The 21,724-nt window shown below is 50.5% G+C and overlaps 8 protein-coding genes across 8 annotated transcripts; 3 read left to right on the forward strand and 5 right to left on the reverse strand.

Annotated features, from left to right (window-relative positions):
- Nucleotides 1-1,179: 1,179 nt before the first annotated feature.
- Nucleotides 1,180-2,995, reverse strand: SEPMUDRAFT_146225 (uncharacterized protein). Its single transcript, XM_016903526.1, has one exon. It carries the CDS (start codon nucleotides 2,953-2,955, stop codon nucleotides 1,939-1,941), a length of 1,017 nt encoding a protein of 338 aa, XP_016765254.1. The 5' UTR covers nucleotides 2,956-2,995; the 3' UTR covers nucleotides 1,180-1,938.
- A 275-nt stretch (nucleotides 2,996-3,270) lies between these two features.
- On the forward strand, nucleotides 3,271-4,364 carry SEPMUDRAFT_122550 (uncharacterized protein). The gene is made up of 2 exons (XM_016901779.1): nucleotides 3,271-3,695; nucleotides 3,754-4,364. Exons 1-2 carry the CDS (start codon nucleotides 3,335-3,337, stop codon nucleotides 3,801-3,803), a joined length of 411 nt encoding a protein of 136 aa, XP_016765255.1. The 5' UTR covers nucleotides 3,271-3,334; the 3' UTR covers nucleotides 3,804-4,364.
- Nucleotides 4,365-4,381: 17 nt separating this feature from the next.
- On the reverse strand, nucleotides 4,382-6,748 carry SEPMUDRAFT_146227 (uncharacterized protein). The gene has a single exon (XM_016903527.1). It carries the CDS (start codon nucleotides 6,684-6,686, stop codon nucleotides 4,494-4,496), a length of 2,193 nt encoding a protein of 730 aa, XP_016765256.1. The 5' UTR covers nucleotides 6,687-6,748; the 3' UTR covers nucleotides 4,382-4,493.
- A 230-nt stretch (nucleotides 6,749-6,978) lies between these two features.
- SEPMUDRAFT_122552 (glycosyltransferase family 34 protein) lies at nucleotides 6,979-9,732 on the forward strand. Its single transcript, XM_016901780.1, has 5 exons — nucleotides 6,979-7,883; nucleotides 7,952-8,892; nucleotides 9,010-9,116; nucleotides 9,191-9,253; nucleotides 9,527-9,732. The coding sequence occupies exons 1-2, from the start codon at nucleotides 7,052-7,054 to the stop codon at nucleotides 8,083-8,085; spliced, it is 966 nt and encodes a 321-aa protein (XP_016765257.1). The 5' UTR covers nucleotides 6,979-7,051; the 3' UTR covers nucleotides 8,086-8,892; nucleotides 9,010-9,116; nucleotides 9,191-9,253; nucleotides 9,527-9,732.
- On the reverse strand, nucleotides 8,640-9,262 carry SEPMUDRAFT_12406 (phosphotransmitter protein Ypd1; the record flags this gene model as incomplete). The annotated part of the gene is made up of 3 exons (XM_016901878.1): nucleotides 8,640-8,892; nucleotides 9,010-9,116; nucleotides 9,191-9,262. Coding segments are annotated over 3 exons (432 nt in total), but the record flags the coding sequence as incomplete, so codon positions are not given.
- Nucleotides 9,733-14,348: 4,616 nt separating the features above from the next.
- SEPMUDRAFT_146228 (aspartate aminotransferase) lies at nucleotides 14,349-16,151 on the reverse strand. The gene has a single exon (XM_016903528.1). The coding sequence runs from the start codon at nucleotides 16,062-16,064 to the stop codon at nucleotides 14,775-14,777; it is 1,290 nt and encodes a 429-aa protein (XP_016765259.1). The 5' UTR covers nucleotides 16,065-16,151; the 3' UTR covers nucleotides 14,349-14,774.
- A 192-nt stretch (nucleotides 16,152-16,343) lies between these two features.
- On the forward strand, nucleotides 16,344-19,385 carry SEPMUDRAFT_146230 (BING4CT-domain-containing protein). The gene has a single exon (XM_016903529.1). The coding sequence runs from the start codon at nucleotides 16,357-16,359 to the stop codon at nucleotides 18,058-18,060; it is 1,704 nt and encodes a 567-aa protein (XP_016765261.1). The 5' UTR covers nucleotides 16,344-16,356; the 3' UTR covers nucleotides 18,061-19,385.
- Nucleotides 16,344-21,517, reverse strand: SEPMUDRAFT_77099 (uncharacterized protein). Its single transcript, XM_016910157.1, has 10 exons — nucleotides 21,192-21,517; nucleotides 20,728-20,775; nucleotides 20,109-20,168; nucleotides 19,796-19,962; nucleotides 19,558-19,632; nucleotides 19,478-19,486; nucleotides 19,376-19,391; nucleotides 19,146-19,257; nucleotides 19,022-19,085; nucleotides 16,344-18,859 (listed from the first exon to the last, which is right to left on the reverse strand). Exons 1-10 carry the CDS (start codon nucleotides 21,345-21,347, stop codon nucleotides 18,370-18,372), a joined length of 1,197 nt encoding a protein of 398 aa, XP_016765260.1. The 5' UTR covers nucleotides 21,348-21,517; the 3' UTR covers nucleotides 16,344-18,369.
- Nucleotides 21,518-21,724: the final 207 nt, after the last annotated feature.

Below are 21,724 nucleotides of genomic sequence, written 5' to 3' on the forward strand. Positions count from 1 at the left end.
GTATCGCAGCAGATCAAAAACTCAATTAGCGACGAGTGAGGCGCTGCTCGTGGGAGCGAAACTGTCCGAGCCCTGGCTCATCTAAAAGAATACCTTACAGGTACATGTAGTTATGCAGGTGCATACCTACCAGTAGGTACATAAATAATAATGCATGTACATGGGAGCCAAACGGTCCCTCCCGTCCTAGGAGGTAGGAGGTAGAAGCCTTTGGGAGGTGAGACCTGCGATGCGAGGTGCTAAAAGTGGTAAGATGTGCGCGTGAGGTGGCTTTGGTCAACACTCCATATCATTCCAGGCAAGCAGGTGGTGATGATTATCGCGGAGATCTCCATGTGCGTTGTTGCAACCCCTACTTGCTGCAGTGTAAAGGCGGTCTTCATCTGTTAACCACCCTATCTCATTGGTTGTTGTTCTCAGCAGACTTCGTCCATCGGGTCGTCCGAACTTTCTCAAGCCATCGTTGGGGTTCGGAAAAACCAGGTTTGCGCAGAGAAAATCTGTGCATGCGTGTGCGTTGTACCTTATGCAGGCTAGTAGCACTATGTACCTCCTACTCACAACCGCCGGTCCGCCGCGTCGATCATTCCGACTTCATCGCACGATTCGTTCGCAGCAACGACTAGGTACGGAGGTAATTGGGAGGTCCATGTACCTCCGATAGTCCTGCTGTGGTGGACTGGTGGTGCAGTACGTGTAGTATGACATGTACCTCTCTTCGCACACACGGAGACACGGAGACTGACCTGCCGAGTGCGACCACTCGTGCCATACGGTAGGAGGTACTGTTCTCGTCCGATACGGCAACTTGACTGCAGCTACATTAAGGTACAGCTACCTTACTCTTTGCTGCCGTGTAATTCGTGTGGCCACCGCTGTGCTACGAGACAGCGAACGCTGTCCCACTCAGGGATATCCTAGCCACACCACGCACACATGGCGGAATCCCGCAGAAGTATATATCTGCGCGAACCGGACTTGATGGTACCACGACACTACATATAGTAGGTACAGGTACTTATTACGACTGCCCCCTCGAGGGTAGGCTGATGAGGCATAATAATAATAACAATCACGTCGCATATCCAGCAGCTCAGCTCGCATATGCGGTACATGTGTTTTCCCACTCTGGGCTTCCGTGGAACAGCAAAAGAATTAAAGAATTCTTCAAGAAACGTTGTCCACTCATCTCAATATTTTCATCGCTGACAGAGTTTACTGCAAATACCTACCTACTTGGGAGATTGAAGATGAGCCACGTGCTCGCCTTTCCGCGAACGACTCTCTGCGCGCGCTCACGACTTCAGCGCTTCGAGCAACAAAAGTGCTATGGCATCGCAGAGATGACTCGTGACGCATTGATCCAACGAGACGCCTCATGCTAATTGCAGAGTCTTGCCTCGTGGGAGCATCTGGTCCGTCCTAGACTTGCAATGAATCAGCGTGTTTCACGCTCCCAGGTGTGAGAGAACACAGCTGCAGTGTGCTGGCTGTGTCTGTGGCGCAGATGCACAGCAGCTTATTGCAAGACCTGGTATTCGTTATCACAAGCTTTACCGAAAATAACACCATATATCCCTGGTCGTCACGCCCCGCCATTGACATTTATCCCGTCATTTACGATATTCTCACAGGCCTCGACGCGTCCAGAAGCGTGATGACCATGATCGTTGTCATGTCGGCAAAGTCTATCAGCTGACTCCCCATCACCGCACTCGTGAGACTCACGAACGCCTTTCTTTTCCTTCTTCGAGAGAAACAGCAGTCGAGCTCCGAGTACGCTCTGGTGCACAACAAGCCAGTGCAGTGCAAGAGGCATGAGCGTGAGATTTGGATACTTTGCTGCAACATCGTGAAAGCATTGATAAGGTGCCGACCCATGACTACAGGCAGAGCCTTGCGTGGCACTGCTGTGCCCATCAGATCCTGACGCACCGCTCATCTCGCCTCAACAAGACTGAGCGCCTTGACAACTGCACTGGCGGCTCTGCCTATCTCACCCCCCTCCCGTTTGGCCTCCTGCACTCCAAACTGGAATGCGCCATACAGGTTCAAGTCCACAAATACGTTCATTCTCTCTTCTGCGTCGTCATAGACTTCGCTCTCGAGGTCGCGCGGCGCCCCGAACAAATTGAGATAGCCATACGGGTTGCTCTTCTTCGGTATTCGGTGGGCGTCTGCATGCCAGAGGGGGAAGAGTGCTGCAGTCCTCCATGCTTCGGACTTGAAATCCGGTGGTGTACGGGACAGACCAGCAGTCATGAACCGTGCCAAGGTTGTCAGCTGATGTACTAAAAGCTTGTTGCTGCCAAGATTCGTCGTCGTCTTTGTAGCAGACCAATTTCCATTTTGAATCGTGCCGCTGGCAGTCGTGCCTTGCCATGATAGCAGGTTCTGGAAAGTGCGCAGTGTCTTCACCCACCCTCCTGCTTGGCTGACAACTGCCTCTCCGCTCGTATGGATCAACCAGTCCAGTACGTCCAATGCCATCAGGCGGATATCACTCGAGAGGTGCGTGAGACCAGCCCTGGTGTAGAGTACTGTTTGTTCCAAGCTCCCCAGCTGCGCGATGGGTAACACCTTGAGGAGTTTCAGAACTTGGCTACGGACCGTCGAGCTTCCGTCGAGTATTAACGGACTGGCCTTGGCCAGGACCTCAGACGCTGGCTTCGGTAGAGATGCGCTGGGCGCAGATGCGACAGCAGTAATGAGATAGATGAGCGCATCTCTCCTCTGCGTGTCATTGCGGCTGCTTAAAAGGGAAAGATTGTGGGCGAATAGCGCAGAAGCGTCGCGCGGGCCTTCACGCAACGACTGCTGCTTGAGCACAATGGACTTGGCCGCGAAGTTGGTGTCGGTCGCATTCGTGTTTTTTGGTCGTGCTTTTCCGACTTTGAGCTTTGGTTTCGCAAAATCGGCCTTCTTCTCCCGCTTTTTCTTGGCCGAGGAACCCATCAGTTCTCTTGGGACCCGGACTCGTAACAGACTGCCGCGATGTCAAGGGCCTCGCCGTTGGGCAGTGCGTCGAAAGCGAGAGTGATGAATGCGAAGGGCCGCACTAGATGACAATACCGTACGTCGGCGTATGAGAAGATGTAGGTACCTTAGCGCTTTGCCGCTAGGATGTACCTACCTACTGTAGGAGGTACCTCTATGTACCTACGGGTACCGGCATCGAGAACTAGAACTAAAGCGGCTTAGACCGCTTGGCGACACAGCTTAAGGTACCTCACACTGGCTCACAGCAGACAACAGTTCCAGGTTGAAAGCGAACGACCTGGTCCCTATGTAGCTGAGGTGGTTTGATGGTACCCACCGGAGCATGAGCAATACGATGGCAGCTCCAGCGCCAGCGCCATCTGCAGAGACGGAGAGTCTGCTGGCGCGTTTGGCGCAGCGAACCGGCGTGCAAGGCACCCTCATCCTCGCTCGCGACACGGGATCTATAGTGCGCTCATCCGGGCTGCTCACTCGCGACGACGGCGCAGACGAAGAAGAGGCGAGACCGGCGACGTCGAATGGTGCCGAGCCAGACGGCAAGAAGAAAGGCACCAGACAGGCCGAAGAGGTGGCACGACTGGTGTACAAGTTCGTCCAGAGCGCGGCTGAGATGGTGGAGGACCTGAACGGCGAGCACGACGAGTCCAAGCTGCTGCGCGTGAGGACGAGGAAGAACGAGGTCGTCATAGTGCCCGGTAGGCGCGAGATATTTGTATCGGAACCTAGGGCCACAACGAGCTAACAAGAGGACAGATGCGAGATTCTTGCTCGTCGTCATACACGATACTCCGCCTGCGCCTTGAACTCGACATGACCCAAAGCTCGTCTATCAGCACTTGAATACGTTCTGGCTTTTCGTCGAGCCTATAGCTGCCACATTGAGTCTGGCTCATCGGCCACCACCAATGAGCGACGCCTCAAGCTGCGTCCGGAGAACAACAACATGAGCCTCAGACACAGACACGAGCGGCCCAAGGACCACGAGCAGGCCACCGGACGACCCATGGTTTTACTGGGCATCGATGAATGTAGAGCAGCAGGAACAAGAAACGAAGAGCAGGCATGTCGGTTATCTGTCGACATCAATTCGCGAGACATCGGTCTCCCTTTGCTTTCTCACCATAGTTGGTGCCACTCATATGACGCTCTCGCCGCCCTTATTAACAACCTAGTCTTCTCAGCCTCAATACCTATCCCACCGCCTTTTGTCGTGAGAATCCTGGGATTCGTACCACTAAAAGTAGCACTTCGAAGGGCTCAATATTGTCAACTTGTCATCCCTGGCAGAATTAAGGTCATGTATCTGATTTCCCATAATCGAAATGCTTGGTTGGGGTCAGTTCTCAAGGGTGTCTCCTGCTGGCAACACCAAACGCTTCTTGGACTTTTGTACATTGTCTGGTCTACCTCATTACAGACCACATAGTTCTTCCTCACAAGTACAGTGTGGAAGCCGCAAAGCTCTATAACCATGCTGTGGTCCACAGAAGCTTTTATGGCGTTTTTGTTTGGCCTCCCTTTCTGCCACCTTCCATTCTCTTTTGATAAGAAATGCTCATTCTCGGCCTCTTTCTCCTCGCATGTTTTGCCATTCTCCTGGGTCCGCCCGTAATGTACGCATTCATAGGCCTCCTGATACCAATGAACTTGCCCTTTGGACTGAAGACTTCCACCTCTGGCAATACATCATTGCTCTCCACATCTCGGCCAAGCTCAGTCGAGAGTGCGTCAGACAGCAGGCTTTTCTTCCTGTTTCGCACCTGACACGCTATCTCGACCCAGCCCACACCCTCAATCAGAACATCAGCGCTGTAGACTATGAAAGGCAACTCGTCGGCTTTCTGCTTTCCTGCAGTGCGATCTGTTAAAGACCCAGTTCGCTTCTTGGTAGCGTTCCATTGGATTGTGAATACTCCAGCACTCTTGATTCGATTTTTGGCAGTGTCTGTGCCGATGTTCTCTACAGTACCGTCATAGGGGCTGCCATCCTCATTGATGCCAGTCTGTATCGCTACAGCTTTGTCGTTTCTCGTAGCATGTGGCGTTAGCTGCGTAAAGGGATAGACCAAGAAAGTCACATTCTCAGTCTTGGGTGTGATGCGAATGATGCCACCTAGGACTAGAGAGCGGCCAGAATGGAGCACGAACTGCTCGGGAACTATTCTTCTAGTCATCACGAGTGAGCTCCTATGCTCTGGTTTGATGTGGGTCTCCATGGAACTTCTTTGAACCCCAGGTAGATCGACAAGTTCGCCTTTGCCTTTCCCGAATGGTATGCGGATTGGTGCGGCTGTCGTGCCAGGTAGTGAAGACACAATTGGCATATGCGGGTATTCCGTTTCTGGCTGCGCTGGTGGCAGCATCGAGAGGGTTTCATCCTCATCTTCGTCCCAAATTTCGTTCTCGGCCAATGCAGACTGCTCAAGTTGGTCGGGTTGAGAGTCAACTTTCAGCAGAGCATTTCTCTCGCAAACGACAGGAGATTGCACCTGGGATTCCAGATTCTCGTGCAGCCTCGACTCACTTGCTTCAAGCATGCTGTCACCAATACCCGCCACATCTGACTGGTCCAGTGCGTCCAACGACTGGCTATTGCCAATAGGTGGATTCAACGCTCCACGTTGCCGCACCTTCTGCAGCTTGGCCTGAACTTCCGGATTGGCAGACCTGCCCTTGGGATACACAACTTCGAACAGAGCGCTCTTGCCCACGTTGACCTTCCCCACCACCCATCCCGCTCCGCCCCTTTTCCATATTTCGTCCTTAACCGAAGGCGTCCACCAACCGCGTTTGGCACTAACACATCGCACGTTGCCCAGACGCAGATTCTTGCCAGCTCGACCCAGAGAGTCACGCAGCACCTCCTGCAGGTATGGCATCATGCGGTCGACGTCTTCCTTTCGAGGAGCAAGCAGATCTGATCGCGTAATGATAAACGACACATCAGCAGTGCGGCCTCGGATGTACTGGCGGCTCTTCGACCGCCGGTTCTGCGTGCGGAGACGTGGCAGGTCGAGGGATGAGACGAGGTTGGGAATAAGCGACATAGGAAAGTCGGCAGCGTCGAGAACGTGGTAAATGTGGTTGTCACGGTGCGGGCTGGACTCGATGATGGCGCGGATCGAGTCAATCGAGGGATGCAGGATTGGCTGGCCTCGAGACTGGTGAACCAGGTCATGGCAGCGGTCACAGAGCAGCGGTCCTTCTGTCTTCTCTGCTTTCATCGATGTCGATGTCGTCTCTACAGTTGCAGCAGGAAGAGGAGAATGGCCCTGTTGTGCCAGCATCTCAACGGCCTGCTGCCACACGGCCTCCTCAGCCTCCCTCTTCTTGACGAGACTGGTGGGTTCCCGTGTCTGCATAGGGCGGTTGCGCTTCTTGGGGCTGTAGAAGCCTGCCGCATCGCTGTCCACCGTCTGGCTCAAGCCGCCGCATCCTGGACACACCACTGGCAGCGTCCAAGCAAAATCATCCGCGGGCTCCTGCAACGGCTGTTCGCGTGCGGCGGCGATCCCAGAACATCCTCTCGAGCGCGGTGGTGGACATGCAGATGCGATGTAGCAGCGGGGGAATGCTGCTGATGCTGCTGATGCTGCTGCTGTGAGCACGGCGGATCTGGCTGCTGCATGGCGTATGCCCGCCCGTGTCAGGCTCGTCAACCTCGTCCACATACATTCATTCAGCATGAAAGCATCACGTGCGCCGTCTCGAGGATGGCGGCGGCGATGCAGATGGAGATGCAGATGAAGCTCCCCGTTTCTATTGGAGTTTTAAGAGCAGCATGCGGCGGAGGATTAGACAAGAAGATTAATCGGATGATCTGCATATCCTCCCGTCCTCCCTCCCTCCCTCCCTCCCTCCCTCCCGTCTCTTGTTTAGCCGGCTCCCTGCATGAGCGGGTCACGCCACGCTTAGTACCTGAGACTTTGGGAGTAGTCTACAATTCTACAGCCTCGAAATCTACTTTGTTGGGGCCGTGTTAATGTGCATGCGACATTCTCGCAAACGGTGAGATTACATGGTCGATTGATCCCACATCGCGTCGGACACCATGCAGCAATTCCCGTATCCTCGGAAGAGCTCCACGGCACACGTCTACGCGACCAACACACGCCCCTCGACCGACCACAACCGCCGCCGTCTGCTGAAGCGCTATGCGCCTCCGTGCCTCGCTGTCCTGGCCATCCTCTGGCTGCTCACACGTCTGTTTCCCGGAGCTCCGCCCTCGACGTATGTTCCGCCTGGCACGCCGCCCGTCGTCGTAGTCACCACCCTCGATCCCAAACTGCCCGAGTCGCACCGCGAAGCGATCAAGGAGAACCGCCGCGCCTACGCCCAGCGACATGGCTACGCTACATTCTTCGCCAACACCACCGACTACGATCTGATGGATAAGACGCCGCAGTCCTGGGCCACCATTCCTGCCCTCCGTCACGCCATGACCACTCATCCGCACACCCCATGGCTTTGGTATCTCTCCTCCGAATCGCTCATCATGGTTCCCGATCGATCACTTTTCACCGCGGTCCTCAACCCCGCCACTCTCGAGCCCCTCTTGATCAAAGATCAGCCCGTCGTGCCCCCAGACAGCGTCATTCGTACCTTCTCACACCTCGCGCCCGACGCCATCAGCCTCATCATATCTCAGGATGCCGAAGGACTTGCCAGCGGATCCATGCTCATTAGGACGGGAGAATGGGCGAAGTTCTTCTTGGATGCTTGGTTCGATCCTCTCTATCGCAGTTACAACTTTCAGAAAGCAGAGGGACATGCATTGGAGCACCTCGTCCAATGGCATGGGACTATTCTCGCCAAACTCGGGCTAGTACCGCAGAGGGTGATGAACAGCTACACCAAAGAGGCCAAGGAGGGACGGGAACAAGGTGGGTCATGATCAACATTCATGGTTGTGGAAAGAGCAGCGGGAACTAACTGGATCTTGTTTTACTAGGACTATACCAAGAAGGCGACTTGGTCGCCAACTTTCATGGCTGTCAAAGAGACCATCAGAGGAGCTGTCAAGAAGAAATGGCCCCACTCATCTCGAGACAGAGAGAACTCAGAGAGCTAGAGAGTGGGCGGTAACATCATCTGTCGAGAGACTCAGGTATCCGATGTGATGTAATTGCCCGCCTCTGATTACCTATATGAGAGTTTGCGGCAAGACGATATCTTACAGGACCTGCTTGCTGCGGCACTTCACACGATTCCAAGAAGGAGGTGGTCGAATTGCCAAGACATGAACAAGCAGGTCGCTTCGGCGTCTTCACCACTCAGCAACAACAGACGAGCGCATGGGCTAGTCATTCCGCAACTAGCTAAGCCCCACTACCACCAACTGCACATTTTGTGCTAGGCAAGCCGAAGAAAAACCGTCATCTTGTTTCGTTCGTGAATCACGAGGTCTAGTTGGGGCCCCTCTCAAATATGATCATGATTCTCAGGGAATTTCTCTGCAGCAATGCGCGCCATCATCCATGCCATCCGTTTGGGGAATAGTTGTGCCCTAGGATAATATGGGCTGGGTCGGAATTTCGTAAAGTTCCACACCCCGCTCCACCGGAAAATCCAATATACTACTCAGGAAGATGAGAGGGCCAAGAGAGCAGTGTAGAAATATATCACGAATCGTCCGGACTGTCCTCGTGGTAGAATTTTCTCAGCAGTGTTTCGGCCTCCTTAAAGTCCTTCTCCGCCTGCTTAATCGACTTCTCACAGCTCTTCAAGCTTACTTCATCATCTTCCACGTCTTTGTTGCCAGTTTCATCCTTTCTTGCACCAAAATGTTGGATCTTTTCGCAGGAGTCCTTGACTTTCGTGAGGCCCAGAGTCGCCGAGGATCCCTTGAGAAAGTGTCCCAGCGCGGAGAGCTGTCCAAGATCCTTGTCCTCGCTGAAAGGTACGCGTTAGTGGGTGTAACCGCGGTGGTGACAGTGATATGATGATCAATAACAGGAGGCTGTCGTGACGGCATGCTTTTTGCGTCAGAGAGGGGCGCTGGAGACTCACAGGCTTTTGTACATGTTCTTAAACGTTTGGCCCGCTTGATCGAAGAAATCGTAGACTATCGATTTGCTGAACTCGCGCTCCTCCTCGTCGTCGTCCATTTCGAGAATCTTTCACCAGAGGTATTCCATCAGCCTATTGCCATACGACGCCCAGGATCGATCGAGCCAGACCCGGCACTCACCTGCTCAAAGGTGGCTTGGTCGATCAAGTCGCCAAAGTCATCGATCGAGATAATCTCGTCCGTCTGTTCATCGAACACACCATCAGCACCACTGCGACAATGAACGTTGCTAAAATGCAGGCTAGAGTATTCAGACACAGCATTGCGACTGAGCTGAGGCCGACGCAAGGGCGAGCAGCAGTAAGCCTGACATGTCGTCGCTGCGGACGGAGGTCTGCCGAAGTCGACGCTGAGGCGCTGCTGCGGCTGCGGTTGCGGTTGCGGTTGCGGTTGCTGTCGCGGTTGCTGTCGCTGTTGCTGTTGCTGAGAAGAAGCAGTAGGGGAGGCAGAGTATACCTTCGGATCCACGGCAGGCATGGCGGGCAGCTGCTGCTGAAAACAGCGGTAATGGGGGGTGGGGGCGGTGGTGATGGTGGTTGAGATGGTAGGAAAGGACGGCTAGGGTCGATGGGCGGGTAGTGGGGTCGGAGGATGCACTCCGGCTCTTGTCTGTCGGCGCAAATGAGGTCGCCGGGCGGCCGAGAAACAGCGGAACAAGCGGTCGACGATAGGCGGTGGGGGGGTGTGGTCGAGTCGAGGTGAGTGCGTGCCGGGGCCGGTATAATGTTCGATACCTTACAGGTAGTATCAGGGAGCAGATTCGCAGCGAAGAGTGGGTGGGATTGCAGAAGCGGAAGGAATGATGTCAGGGCACAAAATGCGCGATGTCAACAGGTTCCGGCGCGGCGGGGGTGCCGGGTGGCCTGGCCTGGCCTGGCCTGGCCTTGCTCTGCGGTGCTTTGCCTCTGCTGTGCTCCGAGTCTGCTCCCAGGTCTGCTCTGCTCTGCTCCGCTCCGCTCCGCTTTCACTGGTGACTGGTGTGGTGTGCTGCGGTTCGGTGCGGTGCGGTGCCGGAGAAAAATACGGGATCAGGTAATGCTGGGCCGAAGTGCTGCGGACGGCCCCAAGTGTCAAGCGGGAGGACGATCTGAAAGGACACTCGGAATAACTAAGCGGATGTGTGAGTTATAGCTCGGCGCGGATTAACCAGCGTTCCGGTTAACCTTACTTACTATAAAGACTTTTCCTACGACGCCGTCGATACGATATCTTTACTCGACATTCCGATACGTATATATATACCTCTCTAATCGCTTCTACGTACTTATACTTATATAATACTACGGTAATTACCAAATTCGGACTACAAACGCGTAAGATATAGTACTAATTCGGCTCTTAGTTCAATCGAGTACTATAATATACTACGAAACGATAGCTATAAACGCTATAAATACTACGAACGACCCGAATAATAGTCTCGTCGACGATACTAATATAAGCTACTATCTACTAGAGCTATCTTTACTGTTTACTATACTGCCGAACGGCTTCCGCCGTATTAAGCTATTAGAAGAGATATTCCCTAATTAAGAGCTATTAACTAATTAAGAGGAGGACAGTTACGATCTAGCGTAGAATAATACTAGTATACTTAACGAGTTACCTACGCCGGACGCGCCGGACGATCCGATTAGTCTACGGCTATAGCCGTACTAAGGTAAGCGTACCTCTAATACTATTATAATCGACAATACTATAGTCGACGACAACGCCGGTACTAAGTTCTTACTACCTAAATACCCTACTTTACGGTAGTAGCAGCCGGCTACTACCGCTATAGAAGTAACTATCGGCAAAGGATATAGCGGCAAGAGGTCTAAGATTAACCTACTATCTATCTTCTACCTAGAACTACCGGTACTACGGCTACGTCTAACGTAGATTCTGTATTTACTACTCGCCGAGAGCCGTATACCGGCTGTCCGCGAGTTTATCGATACTATAGATCTATACTATTACGAGTATCTATATACCGGCAAGATATTCCGAAATCCCGACTATTATAAGGCTAGACTATAGGATTATACGTTTAGTAAAGGATTTGCGGTTGTCTGTACGTCTAGTAATATTAGCCGAGCGATATATAAGTGTATTTACTATAGCGTCGCTACTAAGAATACCGACGGATTCGACGATTATATAGGCGATAGCGACGACGAATTACTTACTCTACGCGTACGTAATACGAAGAATATCCGATATAAGGGGTATAGCTAGAACTATCGATTAAGTTACGTATAGATAAGGTAGGGTATAGTAATTAAGCAGTAGTAGTTAACCGTTAATTTACTCGACTATTTGTATAAGTTAGTACCGAATCTGTCCGTTTATATAGTCTACGAGATACGAATGCCTAGCTTTAATAAGGCTATAGTATAGGCTACGCAATATTGACTTACAAATAAGTTATATAATACTATATACCGATAACTGTTACTATACGACCTCCGGCTTAATCGTAAGTAAATTACGTATTACTATAATCTAGCTAAGGGTAATACCTTTAGCGGCGCCGGTAACGCCGAGACTGTTATTAACGCGCTACTCGGTATACTTGTTATACTCGGATTCGAATATAAGGGCCGTTAGTTATTTACTACTAATCTATAGACTAGGAGTACTATACGGGCATTACTTAAGCAATTAGTATATTAGTAGCTACGTATAGCGCGCTTTACTATACGCTTTGTCCTAGATTTTAGCTTTTAGATTAATACTACATTTAGTACTAACCGCGCTAGTCTATTACTCGGCGTATTTATAGGGGTTACGAATACCGGACGTTCGTTCCTAATATACTATTTACTAATAAAGTTAGAGAGTAAGGAGGATTGGTTGTTTATACTACTAGCGGTATTCAATAACTATCTACGTAGCTATAAGCTTAATAAGGTTATTATATCCGACGCCGGCGCCGGCCTTATCGCAGCTATTCCGGAGTTACTATTTTAGTACTGTATTTAGCAATTCTACTAGTAGTATACTGTCTAGAATATTTATAAGCATATCGATAGAGGTACTATATATATAGTACGTACCGAGGCAGCCGATAGTAAAGTACGCTAAGCTGCTATTGTAGCTATTAACGCCGACGAATCGACCGTACCGACGGAATCGACCGTACAAACCGACGTACTAAGACATATACAAGCTCGTAAACCTAGGTATACTACCGAGCAGAAGACGGAATTGAAAGCGCTTATATAGCCGTAGTTATAGGCAGAATCAACCGAGGCCGCTAATAAACTCGAGGCAGCTATTATCGACAGATTGATAGCGGAAGATACCGAATACTTCCGTAATACGTATATCGTTATTAAGTAGCGACTAGTTACGTATTATATTAAGTACCTACTAAACAATAGGGCTTGCTTGTTATAGCGCGTAGAAGGCGGCAATCGTAGCGTAAAGGGGTATCTACTACTATACTTATTACTAGAATAGTACGTTAAAGGTATTAAACAGTATCTAGATAAGCTGTTTAATAACTTAGAACGATTAGAGGAAAATATATATATTAGCTTACTATTACAGGCCGTAGCGGCCGATAATCTTGGTTATTTTATACAACTGAACGGCTAATATACTATATAGACAATTAATAGACTACTAGCGTTATAGTATAACGCTCTTAGTATTAAACGTACGGTTAACAAGGCTAATTATACGCGCTTAGCAGTAATAGTAGAGCTATATCTAGTACGCGATTACTACGCGGAATACGGTAAAGTTAAACAATACGGCCTACTATATACTTATATACTACTGCCTACAGTAATTAAACAGAAGCCGATTGCTCGGAGCTTGTTATACCTCCGCTACTTTACGAGTAACCGAAGCGTATATACTAGTAACGCAATTTAGTAGACGCTATAAATATAATAGTAGAGCCTATACAACGTAGCGATAGATAGATTGTAAGACGTACTACTACTACCGTAATATACAGACAGTTATAGCCGAATCTAGGCTTCTATACTACGGCAATTAAGATATTTACTATCGCTACAACCGGCGGATTGCAATAATTACGCAGATAAGCTAGAAACCTTCGAAGCCGTAAATTTAATAGGCCTATAGGCTACTTAACTCGACTGTTTAATACCTAAGGCCGTTCTATTTGCTATACCTACGAAGCCGGCTTAGTATCTATAGCTACCGAAGCGTAGTACTAAGACAACGGATAGGCTAATAACTAGCGTAGAGGTAGCTAGTAAAGATATAGTAGCGGCCGAGAGGGCTATCGCTATTACGTTATACTCGGGAGTCGGAATTCGTAGCTTAATAACGCACTATTAAGGCAGACGTAGTAACAACAGCCGAGCTTAAGACTATAGAAACAGCCGAGCTTAAGACTATAGAAACAGCCGAGCTTAAGACTATAGAAACAGCTAAGGTATATATTAGTACCGAACTAGCGTATAGCTACGGACGTAGTCGTCCTTATAGTCGTAGTCGTAGCCGTAGCCGTAGCCGTAGCCGTAGTACTACTTATAGTACTATATAGTAGTCTAGTAACTCGGCGTTATATAATACAGTTAAGATTAGTATAGCGGAGCCTATAGAGGGTCGTTAAACGTAGAATGCCGGTTGTAAAGTAGTAGATTATATAGTTTTAAACGGTAATACGCGTAGATAGTAATTAGATATATATGTTTAGTAAGTAGGTAAGGTTAGCCGGAACGTCGGTTGATCCGCGCCGAGATGCTTAGTTATTCCGAGTATCCTTTTAGATTGTCCTCCCGCTTAATACTTAGTAGACGGCCTACCTACTATATAAGGTACATAATATAGATAGACTGCATTCGTGTACGACGTTAGTAACAAATTAATAATCGCGTTATAAAAGTACCTTACAAGTGTATTAGATAACTTATATAAGTTACCTAAGGTATACCCTTATATATATAGGGGTATACCTTAGGTAAGGTACGGTGTACCTTATATACACACGTTAATACCACCTTACTTAGGCTTACTACCTCCTACCGTTAGTAGTTACTAAGTAAGGTACAGCCTACAGGTACCTACATTACCTTAAGGTAGGTAGGAGGTAGGTAGCAGACCGAGAAGCTGCCCCCGGCTGCCCGTTGGTTGCGATCATCACCAATACGCCAAGGTAGGAGGTACATACATACATAAGGTACTCACCTACTTAGGTACCTCATGCGTCAAGCTGTCTGATGCGCTGTTCACCAAAGGCTGCTGTCCACTGCTTGGATGCTGACTCCCTTACTTATTTTATACATGCACTCCCATGTCCCCTGGGTCCTTCGGTACATCTCACACCTTCTACTTGCAGGGCGCATCTTCTCGAATTCACTTGCTCCTAGAGCTGGCCTGCTGCTTTGCGCATAAGGTACAGGTATTTGTTGGACTAGGTACATCACGACTCGTCATCAACAATGCCTCATGAGAGTCTTCTCAAGGCACCCACTGATTACTATCTATCTACCCGAGTATTACAATCTTGACACAGATCGCTGATTTTTCTATCCTCTTGCCGGATGGGTCAGGCAACCTTGACACGCTGCTGTGCGCCTGAGTGCTGAAGCCCTGCACAGTGCTACATGGCAGCGTATGTAGGTTGCAGCTACATAGATACAAAAAAAGCGCCAGGTGCGTAAATGGACACTCAACATCACATCCTCTTCGCAGCAAAACTCAATTTTTCGTGGGAACATTCGTGTCGTATGGCGACCTAATTCGTAACTTTGAATATGGCTTCAGCGAGCCGACCAACGTTCTCAGACGTAATGCCAGCAACGCTGATGCGTCCATCCTTAGTGGCATAAACCGAGTGCTCTTCGGCGAGTTTGGTCATCTGCTCTGGCTTCAGACCAGTGTAGGCAAACATGCCAATTTGCGAGGTAATGTGGTCCCAGTTGTGCTTGCTGCCGAGTTTTTCAAGATTGCTCTTGAGGAGAGCTCGCATCTTGATAATGCGTTCCGCCATGTCCTTGACTTCACCAAGCCACTGCTTGTTCAATGCAGGGTCGTTCAAGATAGCGCTCGCAATACGAGCACCGTGAACTGGTGGGTTTGAGTAGAGCGGACGCACTAGGATCTTGACCTGTGAGTCAACGCGCACTTTTTCCTCTGGCGACGATGTGACGATGGAGAAGGCGCCGACACGCTCTCCATAGAGACCCATGTTCTTGGCGAAAGATTGAGCCAGGCATGGGTAGTGGCCCTGCTGAATGAAGTAGCGAAGGGCAAAGGCATCCTTGTCGGTATCGCCAGACGCGAATCCCTGATAAGCCATGTCGAAGAAGGGGAAATGGTCACCCTCCTTGACGGCATCGCTGATGGCCTTCCACTGCTCCTGAGTGGGGTCAACACCGGTAGGGTTGTGCGCACAGGCGTGCAAGAGGACAATAGAGCCCTTGGGCATCGCCTTGATGTCTGCAACCATGCCCTCAAAGTCGAGGCCAATGGTGTCCTTGTTGTAGTACCGGTACTGCTTCACTTCGAGACCGCTGTCGGTAAAGACTGCCTTGTGGTTCGCCCATGATGGCGTGGGGATGTAGATGGTCTTTGCGCCTGGATAGTGGCGGTGCAGGAAATCACCTCCTATCCGCAGAGCACCAGTGCCGGAGATGGATTGTGTGATGGCAATGCGGCCCTCCTTGATGGCTGAGCTGTCTGGGCCATATGCGAGCAGAGCAGCCGCTTTCGTGAAGTCGGGAACTCCAGTGATGCCCGCGTATTCCTTGTCCAGATTCTGCTGAATCACCTTCTGCTCCGCGGTCTTGACCGATGGCAGGACGTACGGCTTGCCCTGGTCATCACGGTACGCGCCCACACCCAGGTTGATCTTTTTGGTGTTGGCGTCCTTCTTGAACGCCTCGGTGATGCCCAGGATGGCGTCTGGCGGGCCTTGTTGGACTTGCGACCAGGCAGATACGCCGCGGACGCACTGCTGCTGGACGAACAAGACGCGCGCGGGAGCCGCGACCGCAGCGCGCTGGAGGGCCGACTTGGAAATCATCGTAAGGGACGTGTGCAGTTCGATGTAGGAGAGTAGCTGGCCAGAAAGAATGTGGTGCTGGCGGATAGTAGTATGCCTTGATAGTTCCAAGCTGCAAAGCTACGTGTAGGTTAGGTAGTTCTAGTTGCATGTAGGACCAGGCCTTGCCTCACGGTAGGACTACGGGCCGAGGCGCGGACAAGATAAAAGTATTGGGTCGATCTCGAATTTCGATTGGCATCACAGCTAGGTACCATCTCATGCCCCTCGCACAGCCACGGCCGTCCATGGCCTCGTCGAAATTTCCGTAATCATGGCACCACGAGAAGGACGCGACAACCGCGCGGGGCAGCAGTCAACGACAGTGACGACGACGACACCGACGACGACGAACAAGAAGGCGGGGCCCACGGCGCCGCTCACGCCGGAGCAGGCTGCGGCAAAGAAGCTTCAGAAAGAAGCGAGCCAGCAATATGGACGAGGCCAGGCAGTACAACTGCGCGGCATCAAGGACAAAAAGCTGCGCGGAGTGGTCAGGGCCCAGGAGGAGCGGCTCAAGGATGCTGTGCTGAGGGCCAAGGCTGCCGAGATCCTGCTCGAGAACGACTCGGGATTCCTTGAACCGGAGCACGAGCTGGAGAGGACGTACAAGGCGCGTCAAGATGATATTCGTGGCGCTGTCGGCGTGGAGACGGCGAAGAAAGGGTTTGAGCTGAAACTCACTGAGCTGGGTCCGTACACCTTCACATACTCACGTAATGGCAAGGAACTCGCTCTAGCTGGGCGCAAAGGCCATGTAGCGTCCATGGACTGGAGAAGCGGCAAGCTCAACTACGAGCTCCATCTGGGCGAGACCGTCCACGCTGTGACGTATCTGCACAACAGTCAGTACCTCGCTGTCGCGCAGAAGAAGAATGTGTACATCTACGATCATCACGGCGTCGAGATACACAATCTGGATCAGCATATCGATGTCACACACATGGAGTTCTTGCCGTATCACTACCTGCTGGCCACCATTGGAAGAGCGGGCTGGCTGAAGTGGCAAGATACGAGCACGGGCAAGCTCGTTATGCATATGAGCACCAAGCAGAAGACGCCCACTGCATTTGCGCAGAATCCACACAACGCGATTCTGAATGTTGGACACCAAAATGGTACTGTCACCATGTGGTCCCCTAACAGTACTGCGCCGTTGGTCTCGATGCTCGCACACCGCGGTCCCGTATCAGCCATCGCAATTGATCGCGAAGGAAAGTATATGGTCAGCACTGGCCTCGACAAAAAGATGTCGGTCTGGGACGTGCGTAATACCAAACCAGTGCACGAGTATTTTCTGCGCACTCCCGGTTCCAGTGTGGCCATCAGCGATCGGGACCTCACAGCCGTGGGTTGGGGCACGCAAGCCACGGTGTGGAAGGGCCTGTTCACGAAGAATCATGCCGATGTGGAGCAGGTCAAGGTGCAATCACCGTACATGGCTTGGGGTGCACAGAACCAAGCGGTCGAAAGAGTTCGCTGGTGTCCCTTTGAAGATATTCTTGGAATTGGACACGACCAAGGATTCTCGTCCATCATTGTCCCGGGTGCAGGCGAAGCGAACTTTGACGCTCTCGAACTGAACCCGTACGAGAATACCAAGCAGCGACAGGAAGCTGAAGTCAAGTCTCTGCTCAATAAACTGCAGCCAGAAATGATTGGACTCGATCCGAATGCCATTGGCACTCTCGATAGTGCGTCACATGAGCAAAGACAACGCGAGAAGGATCTCGATCGCAAAACAGGCGCTGAGGCGGAGAAGGAGCGTATCGAAAACCTCTCAAAAAGAGGCAGGGGTCGTAATAGCTCTCTTAGGAAGTTGGCCCGCAAGAAGGGTAACAAGGGAATCATCGATGAGCATAGGATGAAAGTCATTGAGTTGCGAGAAAGGCAAAGGAAGCAGGCAAAAGAAGCGAGTCAAGGGAAAGCACAGGAAGAACTGGGCACTCTCGCCAGATTCGTCCGAAAGGGCACTTGACGGAGACAGAGCTCGACCACTCACCAAGAATCTTCCAGGTGCGTCAAATCCCGGTCAACACATTGAAGTCAGATCACCCTATCGACGTTGCCCAGTCGGCTGGGTCGGTCATTTCGTGCAGACTCTTGGGACAAAGACACTGGTTGCCCATGTGTGTGATATTACACATTGTTGTCGTGTGCACACATCTAAAAGTTCAAAGCCAGCGTAAGCACCGGCGCAGGATTGATACCTTACACAAGCCCGTGAACTTGAGCAGCCAAGAACGCCACTTGACCTTGAAGCCAATCTCCTCAGGACAGCAGCATATCAGATACAATCTGCCGGCTTCTTCAAATCTTTTGTACTCTCCACACTCTCTCTGCCGATTCTCTCCGCATGATGCGTCGCGTGCTCAATGCTTCCGCGGGTTCCACCATTGGAAACTGGTAGGTGCTGTCCACGCTCGAAGTCCGTCTCTTGAGCTCGCACCTGAATGTTTGACTTATCTACAAGTTCGGTAGCACCCAATTGCTCGGTAGTACTATTATCGCCCATCGATTGGTAGGGATTTTTCAAAGAAGTTCCGCCACGGGTTGTCGGCCGAGAGAATTTCCTCATGGAGAAAGCAGATCTACTGCCTCCTCCAGAAGCTGATCTACCCCAGCTTCTGTCTGTCGACGTCGGATGAGATCGGCTACCTCCTAGAGAGGTGGCTTTGAGAAGTCGAGGCACGAGCAATCGGATCGTCGGTAGACACGAAGCGATAATCGCCGTGTTCATCTCGGCGCTTGACCATATGGCGGCCAAAGGATTATGCCTAAGAGTAGCGGGTCGAAGAAGGGTCAGTTAATATCTCCGAAAATATGGACCTGTTTCAGCAAGGTCTATCTGCAAGCTCAGCACTAGCGCGTGAGATTCGTGCGACATGGGAGGAGGAGGAAAGCCGATGATCTGCCTGGGAATTGCTTTCTTGACCTACCAGCTGACGTCTTCGGCATTTGCGATCACGTATAGGCTCTGGAGACGCAGAATGGAGAGGATACCTATCACACGTTGGAACATGATCTTCACATAGGTGTCTGCCATGGTAATGTCCCACTTACAAGTCATCAAGCCGAGGGTGAAGACGAACATCAGCGCATACTTTTGACGTTTTGGTAGCTCCAGCTTGTTGAGCACAGGCAGGGGAAAGATAGTCGTGGCAATGTCTGTAGCCTGCAAGAATCATCGGGGGGAGAAAACGGGTCAGCAAGGGCCCTGATATCCATCTTTTCTGAGTGTTACGCCTTGGCAGGCTCCAGTGTAGTGAAATGGTATTACTGCTCAAACTTACCATGTTCATGCCAGCGCTACGTACACGGCATTAGCGCGCTCTTCTTTCCATATCGGTCTCCAAAGATACCGAAGACTGCATCGCCTTTTCAATTGTACTTACTTGATAAACCTGCAAGCCATTAGTTTCTTTCGCCACTCGTCATCATGAGCTTTGGGATGAAACTCGCATCAAAGACATACCAGATAGTAAAGCGATCCAGGCACTTGCCGCCTTTGATCGTAGAATCCCAGAAAAAGGCCGCCGGTCGACAGAGCCTACATAAGGTATCGTAGGTACGAAAATAAGCAAAGCGTCAATAATACTCGGCCGTAGCTCATTCCACAAAGAAGACAGACGGATAGACAGATGTATTCTTCAGGTACGTCTTGCCCTATACGAAAAGTAGGTAAATGAAAGGGTAAGGGTAAGGTAACTCACCAAATACCTGTACAGAGCACATAGACTCCATACACGGCGATAAAAGCCATCAAACCCCACGTGGCACGGCGAAACCATCGTTGCGGGAACAGGCGAAGATATTGAAAGAGAATGGAGAATTTGGTAAAAGTCAGAGAGAGGTTGTAGATCCACGTGGAGATCCAGAACTGTAGTTGTTTTGAAGAAGATTTAGTATTTTCTTGTCAGCCCAGCCAGGCAGCCAGCCAGTGATCGGAGGGGGGGGGGGGGGGGATGGAAGTAGTAGTAAGAGAGTGAAGGCAAATGAAAAAAGAAAGAAAAAAGGCCGACGAACCGCAATCAAGTTTTCCTGAATGTCATTGGGATCAATGTCTTTTGTATGGCGACCCATACCCTAGAAGAAAAAGAGGTGATACATTTCATCAGGTAAGCCAGTGAATCTTGAATATTGTTTTTGGCATTGCATTGTAGGTGGACAGGTGGATGGAAAACTGTTCAAGAGACTCTTTCCTTTTTTTTTGTTTCCCTTCTTTTTCGCCTCCACCAACCACCAACCACCAACCACCAACCAACGCCCACCCACTCAGGCAAACAAGCACGCACTGGACGCTCTTCGCGAACGAACAAGAACGAACGAACGAGCCGGCAGAGGAGGAAGGAGGAGGAAAGGGGAGGAGGAAGGAGGACGAAGGAGAAGGAAGGAGAAGGCAGGGGGAGGAAGGAGGAGGAAGGAGGAGGAAGGGGGGGAGGAAGGAGAAGGAAGGAGAAGGAAGGAGAAGGAAGGAGAAGGAAGGAGAAGGAAGGAGAAGGAAGGAGAAGGAAGGAGAAAGAAGGAGGAAGGAGGAGGAAGGAGGAGGAGAAGTTGAAAAAGAAGAAATCTGGAGAGACAACTTGACAAGGTCGAAGAATGGGGCGGGAAGGAACTTCTTTGTTTTTGGTTGAGTAATACTGACAGTTTTTGCTTGAATGACCATAGTGACGGTCGTTCCCAGTGCGAAGAACTATAAAAAAAGCCATTCGAATCAAAATCTAGTTCATGTTTCTCTCTCACGCACAAAGTACCAGAACTTTTTTTTTCTCGCAAACAGAGACAAAAATGAAAATAAAAAAATAAAGGATAAAAAATAAAAAAATAAAGTGCATATCATTCCATGCGCGGGAAACGGGGAATAAAGTGGGGAAAGGGCAATGGTAGTAAGTGGTTGTTTGTTTCGAGGTAGAGGGGAGGGGAGGGGAGGGCAGGGGAGGGCAGGGGAGGAGGGACAAGCATTTCTTTTTATTAAAATATTTCTTTTTTTCCTTCTTTTCCACATCAACGTTTAAACCAACCCAACCCCGGAAACCGACCGAAAAAAAGAAGGGAATTCAGAAGAGAAAAAAAGACAGACGAGGAGAAAAAAAAGAAAGGAAACATTACCATGGAAATCCCAACGCACAAATCATCCATTCCAGCAATCCGAGCCATTCCCAATCTCGCGTATAGTTTGAGTCCTACGAATACGCATGCCAAGAGTGTCAAGGATATTACGATCGCAATCACTCCGTCGGGCTCGACATGACCGGAGGCCACCATGATGAGTGATGGGTTGGATTGGGATGGATGGCTCTTGAGTGGGCTTCAGAGATGGTACTGAAGACGGGAAAGTTCTTCTTTTTTTTATTCTTTTTCTTTTTCTTTATCCTTTTTTTTTCGTTCCCCAGATTCGGTGCGTTATGAGCTCACAGTAGTAGTGTCCAGAAAGGTGTTGTCGTCGTCGTCGCTTCGTTCATCATGAAATTGAGAGATAAGACAAAAGAAAGTGGGGGTGTGTGTAGACCGGAGAGAGACAGAGAAGAGAGAGAGAAAAGGGAGAGAAAGAGAGAGAGAGAGAGAAAGAGAGAGAGAGAGAGAAAGAGAGAGAGAGAGAGAAAGAGAGAGAGAGAGAGAAAGAGAGAGAGAGAGAGAAAGAG

This window comes from Sphaerulina musiva (genome assembly GCF_000320565.1).
Source record: "Sphaerulina musiva SO2202 unplaced genomic scaffold SEPMUscaffold_1, whole genome shotgun sequence".
Lineage (NCBI taxonomy): Eukaryota > Fungi > Ascomycota > Dothideomycetes > Mycosphaerellales > Mycosphaerellaceae > Sphaerulina > Sphaerulina musiva.

Coding starts and splice junctions, on each gene's coding strand:
- SEPMUDRAFT_77099 (XM_016910157.1), bottom strand. CDS start 21,347: ATGGTGGCCTCCGGTCATGTCGAGCCCGACGGAGTGATTGCGATCGTA. Junction 20,776..21,191: donor TGTGCGTTGGGATTTCCATG/GTAATGTTTCCT, acceptor CTTTTTTTATAG/TTCTTCGCACTGGGAACGAC. Junction 18,860..19,021: donor AATGCCGAAGACGTCAGCTG/GTAGGTCAAGAA, acceptor CGCTACTCTTAG/GCATAATCCTTTGGCCGCCA.
- SEPMUDRAFT_122550 (XM_016901779.1), top strand. CDS start 3,335: ATGGCAGCTCCAGCGCCAGCGCCATCTGCAGAGACGGAGAGTCTGCTG. Junction 3,696..3,753: donor CGAGGTCGTCATAGTGCCCG/GTAGGCGCGAGA, acceptor ACAAGAGGACAG/ATGCGAGATTCTTGCTCGTC.
- SEPMUDRAFT_146230 (XM_016903529.1), top strand. CDS start 16,357: ATGGCACCACGAGAAGGACGCGACAACCGCGCGGGGCAGCAGTCAACG.
- SEPMUDRAFT_146228 (XM_016903528.1), bottom strand. CDS start 16,064: ATGATTTCCAAGTCGGCCCTCCAGCGCGCTGCGGTCGCGGCTCCCGCG.
- SEPMUDRAFT_122552 (XM_016901780.1), top strand. CDS start 7,052: ATGCAGCAATTCCCGTATCCTCGGAAGAGCTCCACGGCACACGTCTAC. Junction 7,884..7,951: donor CAAGGAGGGACGGGAACAAG/GTGGGTCATGAT, acceptor TTGTTTTACTAG/GACTATACCAAGAAGGCGAC.
- SEPMUDRAFT_146225 (XM_016903526.1), bottom strand. CDS start 2,955: ATGGGTTCCTCGGCCAAGAAAAAGCGGGAGAAGAAGGCCGATTTTGCG.
- SEPMUDRAFT_146227 (XM_016903527.1), bottom strand. CDS start 6,686: ATGCTGAATGAATGTATGTGGACGAGGTTGACGAGCCTGACACGGGCG.